The 9,486-nt window shown below is 37.7% G+C and overlaps 1 protein-coding gene across 1 annotated transcript in view; it reads right to left on the bottom strand.

The window, feature by feature from the left end:
- Positions 1–2,746, bottom strand: part of hk2 (hexokinase 2) — a 44,532-nt gene extending 41,786 nt beyond the window's left edge. Inside the window, exon 1 of the mRNA XM_005746121.1 lies at positions 2,458–2,746. Within this exon, the coding sequence (XP_005746178.1) occupies positions 2,458–2,520 (63 nt within the window). The 5' untranslated portion in view covers positions 2,521–2,746. The remainder of the gene's footprint in view (positions 1–2,457) is intronic.
- Positions 2,747–9,486: the final 6,740 nt, after the last annotated feature.

Below are 9,486 nucleotides of genomic sequence, written 5' to 3'. Positions count from 1 at the left end.
GCGCCTTGTACCGTTTTCTTTTGTGGAAAGTGACAGACTATGCTAAGCTTATGCTTCAGAAGAAAAAACAAACAAACAAAAAAAAAAAAAAAAAACACACACTGTACAGTATGTTACCAAAGCCTGAAATTACACACACACACACACACACACACACACACACACACACACACCAGCTGGACACTATAGGGGGCTACTACAAAGCTTTATTGTAAGTTTCTTGCTATAATTTCTAAAAGCAGGTTTTTACTTTGTTATTAAGGGATTATTAAGTCTAAAGGGATGGGAATTTATACTTCATTCATTCATTTAAAATTTAATTTAGAAAGAGAAGAGGTCTGATTCTTTAAATGTTCCCCTCAGCAGGAGTATCTGACAGACCAATTCACGTTTTGTAATTATAAGCTGAGTGTGAGTAAACAGCCTCACAGCAAGAGAAGCTGTTAAAGGTTTCGTAGATGAATGGTAGCGTCAATGAACAAGCAAAATCATCAATTCATACAATTCCCCGTTTAAATGACAGCAATGACTGGAGTGCAACAATAGGAGAAAAAAGCAAAACAACAGAACAAAAGGCCAAATGAGTTCCATTCAGCCATTAATCAAAAAGAATCAGCTCAAAAGGTCCACGGGCAATACTGCTGTAATTTCGTTTTGGCTATTTTGACAAATTGCATAAGATTACCACCAGAAACACTGAATAAGAAGTCAAACCGTAGGTAATGAAATGAAAAAGCAATGAAAAGATTGTTCAAAATGGAATACAAAAGGAATTACACTGTCTGAAATGGCAGTAAATTCAAGTTTTATTACGCTATTATTTAATAGTAATTATCAGGCATGTGCATTTTCACCCATACAGTTTAACTTGCTTACATAAGCTGATCACTAAGCACCCATCTTTCGCATACAGTCTCGTAGGCAATGTACAGATTATATCTATTAGTATGCAAGGGCTAGCCTAGAAAGAAGGCTCTATCATGTAAATGTTACAGTCCTGTGACTTGCAGGCTTTTAATTTGAAGCAGTCACAGGAAGTGTTTGTACTAGGGTTGCTAATCATCCCTGTGTTTTCCGAATGATGACGTGTGTTTTAACTGTGAGCCTCTGGGCATCGTGAAAAGGACAAGTTGTGCAGAAGACTGTAGCTATCTGCCTGATCTCAGTCAAGACAGATTTTCCCATCTCTACCGTGTTAACAGCATAACACAGTCCCTTCACCAAAGCATGTCACTAACTTATCAAACAGAACGTGTTCGAATTAAGGGGCTGGCCTTGAAGCCTGTGTCAATAATGATAAAAACAAAAATTCCTGCAATTAATTTTCTTTTACAAATTTAAATATTTTTGAAAATATTATGTATAATGACAATATAATAATACTGTAAACTTGTATTGTATGGTGTCTTGTCATTAAGTAACCTGTCCCAAGCCTGAATAAATAGGAGGGTTGCATTTAGGAAGGGTCGCAGCATAAAAACTGCACCAAATCAAACTTCTGCGCACATCCGCTGTGACAATCCCTTGGGAAAGCTGTAAACACCACGTCATTAAGTAACCGTCCTATTGTGGATGATTTTATTTTCCCATTAATCCATTTTCTTACACTTATCCAAATCAGGTTTGCAGGGGGCTGGAGCCAAGCCGAGGTATCTGAAGAGAACCCACACACACATGCAGAATCCAAGCAACAAGGCTCCAGTCAGATGGGGGACTCAGACCCAGGGTGTTCTTGCTGTGGTGCAACAGTGCTAATCGCTTTTCCACTGTGCCACCCTGGGTTTGTTTTATTGTTATTCAGTGTTTTCTTTTGTTTTGGGCACACTGCAAATTTCTTAAATAAAATCTGGAGCTTTCTGCAGCAATGATGGCTTTTTCCTGTTATAAATGAACCATCAAGAACATAAAATTCAAGTCGTAGCAGTTAAAACCCAGGTTTATTGATGATATGGGACGGTGCTATAAGTATATCCCCACTGAGCTTAATGGGACACAAATGACAGGAACTACTAAAGTTTTTAACATTACTGTGCTTTTACTTCCCTGAACAAGTTTTCCACACTTTACCGTTTCTTCCAAGAAAAGGGCGTTAACGATTTCCCCATACAGAGAGTAAGAAAGGGACACACACACACACACACTGCATTGACGAAACCTGATATGACATTACCTTCTCTATAGAGTGCGTAATAAGCTTTATTGAATCCTGTTACCCAATGCATTGCTCATACCTCCTCTAGTGTGAGCAATGAAGTGGGGTTAATTAAGTTAACGGCAGATTTTTTGGCCAAAGAGGAAGAAGTAATAACACGCAAACAATACATGCTAACAGCCTAGCGACCTGTTTGACCCCGGTTTCACGTCCTCCCTGAGACGTATCAAGTTCAAATGTCACGTCACCATACTGGAGATAGCTACCAAAACATAACTAGCGGAGTGTTGAACGCTAGTACTCACTTTATCTGCTTGGTCATCGTGGAGTTCCGTGCTGTAATTAGCCAGAGGGTTCGAGGTTGACATCTTTAGTCAGGGATGTGTGGCGAATTTACGTCCTTCCCGTCCTCCTACTCTACACTTACAGAGAAATTAAATACAAACACAGCTCCCTTAAATAATAAACACACAACAGTGCTAACTTGTCTTAAATTCGTAAGTTAAACTCGTCTTTAAAAACAGAGTTGTGCAAAAAAAAAAAGTCTAGTGAAACTTCCAGCTTCCTGGACCTGGTAGTGTGGTGACGTCAGAGAGAAAGAAGGGCGCCGATTGGCTGCAGAGATGTCGCGGTGATATCACTTTTCTCCAAAAAATTACAGAACAACAGTGCTGAGGTACTACAAAATTTGGTATCGAAGTGATACAAAGTGAATACAGGGCCAGTATTAAAGATACCAATATCAATACTGATACTGTTACTTTTAAGACAGCCGATATTGGGTAGGGCAGTGTGTTATGATGAATCATCATCAGTTTCCAAATTCATAACAGAATTTAATGACCGCTAAATCACTACGATTTTTTACTTTCCACAATACTTAACACAACAAAGGACACTATTCAGCCTTTCATGTGTTTCGAAACTTGAATTTAAACGTTGTTTAAATGTGCTATAGGCTATAGCTATAATACATGTGACAGTCAACACAAAAAGGTTTTTTCAAAAAGGACATTTTTTATGGTGCATGTTTGAGGAGGAGGATTTTTTTTCATTTGCATAAAATAATGCAATAAACACAATTCAGTGAGCTACACACTGAACTTAGAGCAGGGGTGTCCAACTCCAGGCCTCAAGGGCCAGTGTAATGCAGGTTTTAGGTGTGTCCTTGATCCAACACAACTTCTTTAAATGGCTAAATTACCTCTTCAATATGTCTTGAAGTTCTCCTGAGGCCTGGTAATGAACTAATCATTTGATTTAGGTGAGCTGACCCAGGGTGATATCTAAAACCTGCAGGACACCGGGCCTTGAGGCCTGGAGTTGGACACCCCTGACTTAGAGGATAGAGACAACATATCAATCCTAGTATTAATCTGTTACCAAAACCAGCGTTTTAATCGATGCTATCAATATTTGGATTGATCCGCCTATTTCTACAGTACAGAGATGTTTCAGATATGAACCAAACAATAGGAACGCAATTTCTCAGCCGTTTGTTGATACTTTGCAGATTGTAATTTTTATACAAGGTACAATAGTGTATAAAATTCACTTCAGGCAGGTTCCAAATTTTATCCAATACCTTAATAATAAACAACTCAAACAAGGAAATAAACAAAAGGAAATAAACAAAAGGAAGGAAATAAAAAAAAAGAAACAAATGAAACAAAACAAAAAAAACACACATTTTCAAAGATGCTTGGAACATCCTGGCACTTATAATCCAAATTTCTCTCATTAAACGACTTGTAAACAGTATTGGTGTATGTATGCCCACACTTGATAGCATCGAAGGCCCCCTCTTCTGAGTGATCCTTGCATCACGTGAACATCTATTTATAGAATGATTTCGAAAGTTATGTTTGGTCACGGCGGTATGTGACCAGAGGGATTTGATTGAAGGGCATAGATCAAATGGAAAGACGTGTGGGCAGGTACTGTTATAAGCAGAAATAATATGTTGCTTTTCACATTCTTTTGTTCTGAAACTGCTCAGACAAAAACTCAGTAAGTCTGGTTCCTATATTTAAACAATGTTACCACTAGCAACAATAACAAAATATATGATAAGATCAAAACTTCCAAGAGTATATCTGAAGGGAAGAAGTTCCTGTGGTCTCCATTAAAATGATGGAACAATATCTTACACAGAACTATCACCATGCAAATCTAACTCACATTAACCCAGTTCGAAACTTCATAACACATCTTTTTTTCACTTGCTCAGTGCAGATCAGCACCAAAAACTATTTCACATATAAATCTTCTTCGCACATGACCACACATGCACAGACAGACACACACATCCACATATGTGCAATACCACTAAGTGTAATTTTTCTAACAAAACATAGTATGTACATTTTATTTTACATAGTATGTTATTCTTTTTATCTTATTCTATTCCACTGTTTTCCTTAATTTTTAGTGCTTGTAACTTCGCACTGTCCACCCAACAAATTTCCCACGTGTGGGGCTAATAAATGCTTAAAAATTCAGACCTTCCTTACACAAGTGGCACTCATTCAATCCTACACAAAGAAAGCAACAAATGTAAGTGCAGTAAAAGCAGTAAGTAACCACCACGTGCCCTATATAGTTTACAAAAAGCAATGTACACAGATGCTTCAGTACAACACAGGGCAACCTGATTATGCTGAAGTCGGGTTGTGCTCTTTATCCTGCATGCCTCATTATCATTCAATGAAGAAGAACATCTGGAAGTACTGTCCTTTGTTTTGCTCTTGTCTTCCTCCTCCTCTTCCTCCTCTGCACCTTAGATTGTTCGCAAACAACCATCCGTCTTCCATCACCACATTAGCAACACTTGTTGAGTTTTTGCCTACAAGTGAATTGTTGTGAAAATACATTTGAGAGTGTTTGAAGCAGTTTTGCAGCAGGAGCATATATACTGTTTTAGTGTTTACTTACATAACTTGGTCAGCTTTCGGAGCTTTGTTGCTAAAGAACTAACTCTGGCTCTCTATACCATGCGCTCAGTGTCCTAAGACAACTTTATGAATCTCATTATTCTGGGAAAAACTTTTCTCGATTTCATCTCATTAAAACAGATTTTGTATCATGAAACACTTTTGATGCACCGCAGATGGCAAAAGCAAACATTACCACAGCACAGATGTTATATCTTAGACCCAACAACTCAGAGTAGTTAATGAATCTCACAGTAGTTACATTTTATTGACCTCCATCTCCATGGTATGTGAGTTTTATTGTTGAATCGAGGATTTTAGTGTCAGATGTTTGCTGCCTTTATAATGCCGTGTAGTATATTTTATCACGAATTTGCTGTGGTGTGACTTTTTGTTAAAAATTCACCTTTCTGCAAATTAACTGGTGTACGAAGGAATTCAATTTTCTGTGTGTTGCCAAATACAAGATAGTTTTTCCACAGAAACAGTTGTACCAGTGAAACAAGATGTTCAAGTCGTTCGGCAAACAACTCTGTTGTTTATTTCATAAAATGATATTCCTAGAAGTGATTGATGGTTTCCAAACATTTCCTGAAACAATGGGTGTGTGCGGAGATCAGCTTAGGTAAAATGAAAATCTGTAATGCGCCAGGCAGCTACTGTTGTGTAAGGAGGCGTGTTGCGTCATGCGTCAAGTTATGTGAATACTCAGTAACCTCCCCTTTAAGGAACACCGTCGGTTTGTATGCGTTGGCTCTCGCTGCTCATTACGGGAATGGGAGGGATACGTACGAGACAGCAATTATCTCTCTGCCTGAGAGACTAGTGTGAACGTCTGATGTGTTCCAAAATGTACATTTTTAGTTTAAACTATGAAATTAAATTGCAAAGCGTGACATTGAAAGTAGAAAATACATGATACGTTTTCATTATGCAAACTGTTTTACAAATGGTGATGTGGATGGGAAATGTGGCACTGATTTGAGACTGCGTTAAGAGTGGTGACAATGAAGTCTCATTCACCCATTAACACACACACACACACACACACACACACACACACATTCATATAGTGATTTTATCTATACCCAAACACTTTTTAAATAACAGTCAACACACACAAATGTATGTGCCAGGAGCAACCCAGAGTTTATTATCTTGTCCAAGGTCACTTCAAGGGTCACTCTACCACCTGAACCACAGCCTCCACAGATAACTTTTACTTCAGAATAAGAAATATTTTTGTGATTGACTAAGACTGAATTTTTCCTGTTTTGTTGGTCTGAACACAAATGTCATCCACTTGAAATTTGTCACGTAGTGCTGTCTGGAGTTGGCATGGTAGAAACCTGAAGAGCCAAATGCCACATAAAGATATAACTCACAGCATGACCCCTGATCGATATCCCCACATGCCTCTACAAACAATTTGCAGATTGTTTTTTAAATTTTCTTCAAAATCCTAAACACATTCTCACAGACCAACATGATGCACCTGTGATTCATAATAATAATAATGAATGGAGGCTTAAGCGTAACAATTACAATGATATTGCCTAAACGGGACAACTGGCAATTGGTCACGCTCGTTGCTATTGCTTTAATTTAACCAATATAAGTCAATTATGAATTCACGGGCAAGAGTGATCAGAAAGTTGTTAAAAGCATTGAATGGAAATGCAGGCAGAGGAATAAGAGCCTGTACGAAGAGCTGTAGGTGGAGGCAGAGGAGAACAGACATTTCAGATGGCGTGTGAGAAACCACAATTTTTTCTAAGTTTGCTGATTTTTTTTTTTTATCCTTATTTTATGTTTTGTTGCACTGGAAAAATCCAAAAGGGGGAAATCTGCTTAATAAATCACAGTATATGTCAGATATGTCTGATGGACTGCTGTAGAGAGGACACAAAAATAGGGCTCTTTGGTGAGTTTAGTCAATGAAAGGCATTTAGTCAAAAGTCTTAGAATAAACCAAGGCCAAAATGAAAAAAGAAAAAAAAAACATAAAATAAAATCCCATAAAAGAGAAGGAGATATGCCGGGGACAAACAGACAATCTGACAAATGGATGAAGCACTGCAGGCTTTCTTCCTTTCTCTTGTTTGTGCCTCTTTTCGCAACCCAAAGCAGGGAGAGGACTCTTTAAACAACTTGTGCTTTTTATTCAGTTATTTGAGACCTTCAGACATTCTACCTTTTGCTTTTGTCTGTGTGATTAAATAAAAGTATATTTCATTTTCATGGCCTGAGGCAAAAGAGCTTTGACTTTTCATGGACATGTATTTGTTTCTTAGTTAGTTTATTGTTTGTATTTGACTTTCATGTACATTTATATCTAGAGGTCTTTATTTCAGTTCAAGCTGACATTAGTATTCTGGGTTCGGTTTACTTTGTATAGTCGCCTATGTTATTTTCCAAACCTTTAGCCTCACATCTCTGTATGTCAGGTTTGTGAGTGTTAGTTTTTAGTTAGTTATTTCCTGTTTTATTTTGATAGCAGAGTTTGCCTGCTGCACAAAAACCCTCTCAGTGATTGCTTTGGTTGTGAGGTGATTGCCACAGTTACCTGTAGTTGTGTGAAAGTACTTGATTGTAGACAAACATGATCGATCCAAATATCGACAGTATCCATACAAACATTAGTACTGGTGTCAGATCGATACTAGCACAATAAGATTCATGCTTTGTCTCCATCCTCTAAGTTCAGTGTGTAGCTCACTGAATTGTATTATTTTTATGCAAGTGAAAAATGTACATAAAATATAAAAAATTACAAATATACATCAAACATGCACCATAAAAATGTCTGAACCTTAAAATGTGTTTTGAATTTGGAAATTGATGATGATTTATTTCGTGAATCATGGCACTCTGCCCCACCCTACATAAGCTGCCTTTATAGGTTAAAAGTATCAGTATCAGGATTAGTAGATCAGTATGAGCAAACATGCTTGAAAAGCTGATTTTGTTTTAACAGTTTTCAGAGAACAGGGTGGAAGGTTGTGAGAAGTGTCTCTTGCCAACCTTGAGAAGGAAGTGTGGTGAAAGTTGAACTGTTGCTGGAGCACTTACAGTGAGTGGCTTTAATTTTGAAATATCCTCAGTCACATCTAAAACAGTATAGCTGCTTAAATATTGTTGGAGCTCATTTTATCATTGATAACAAGATTTTTTTTTGTCATCCACCACATCCTGGTGTAATTCTCATGACTCTGACACTCTGTCCAATATCATGTCCTATCCGAGTACTGATCTGCAGCACATTTATAAAACTCAAGCTCTGATTGGTAAGTGCATTTGTTCACTTGGCAAAATAGCATGGCTATGTAGAACCCAGTGTTTATAGCTAATAATGATGTCATATAATAAATGAATACAAAGCAGAGGACATGTATTGATGCACATTGGTTTACACTCAGGAGCTGTGTGTAGTTGTTGTGTTTACTGGCATTTTAAAGCCTCCACAGTGTTTGTGTTTTTAACTTCTATTTTAAGCATAATCAGTTTACATATAGTGAAGTGTGCGATGTAGATAAAATTGCAGTTGCTTTCCAGCAGCCATGCACTTGACGCAAGTAGAAGTCCAGTCCAGTATGGGAGTAGATGGGGTATCAAAAACTGACTCCCTGCAGTGCTGATATAATGCAAATCAGCTTTGCAAGAGTTCAATATTGAGTAAAAATGTTTACATCTGCTCTAATGTTAACATAATGGCAACTCCACTTAGTGTTTATAAATGCACACTGATAGAGCTGACTTTGGCTTATTATTATAATGATCTAAATGGTAATGTGTGAGTGCATTGTGTAATCATTTAATAATAATTTATTCTCAGTTTAATTTAAATTGAGAGCCCGAACCATGGAGTCTAAACAGCATAACTTTCCGTGTTAATAATAACAAGAGGCAGAAGACATGAAACCATCCAAATCAAGAGTTTGGTTCCATTCATGCACACTGCAGCTTTCCACAGTGGTGCAAAAACAAAGTTACTGAGTGGCGTCTGCCCCAAACCTGTACAGACGCTCTGTTCACCCAGTCCAGTTTGTTGTTCTGGTAGGATCAAAGATAATGGGGTTTTATACTAATAACCTCTTATGTCTCCTCTCTTTATCCCTTGTTGTTGTGTTTGTTTCATTGGATAATTATTCGACTGTTCTAACATTTGTTTTGTACGTTAGTGCAGCTACAGCACTCAGATGTTCCCTTTGGGGTTCAATTTCTCCTAATCATGTCTTAATCTTCACTTAATCAAATGTTTCTGTGTGGTTATGGACCAATATGAGCAATTCAACACTGAATGTCATTATAATGAGTTTGAAGAGGATTTGTTTTCTCGGATAACAATGACTGTTCTGGAAACACGCACGCACGCACGCACGCACGCACGCACGCACGCAC

Source organism: Pundamilia nyererei, unplaced genomic scaffold (assembly GCF_000239375.1).
Source record: "Pundamilia nyererei isolate P.nyererei 1_Seehausen unplaced genomic scaffold, PunNye1.0 scaffold00172, whole genome shotgun sequence".
NCBI classification, from domain to species: domain Eukaryota; kingdom Metazoa; phylum Chordata; class Actinopteri; order Cichliformes; family Cichlidae; genus Pundamilia; species Pundamilia nyererei.
The sequence above is the reverse complement of the archived record's forward strand: the minus strand, read 5'-3'. Positions and strand labels throughout refer to the sequence as shown.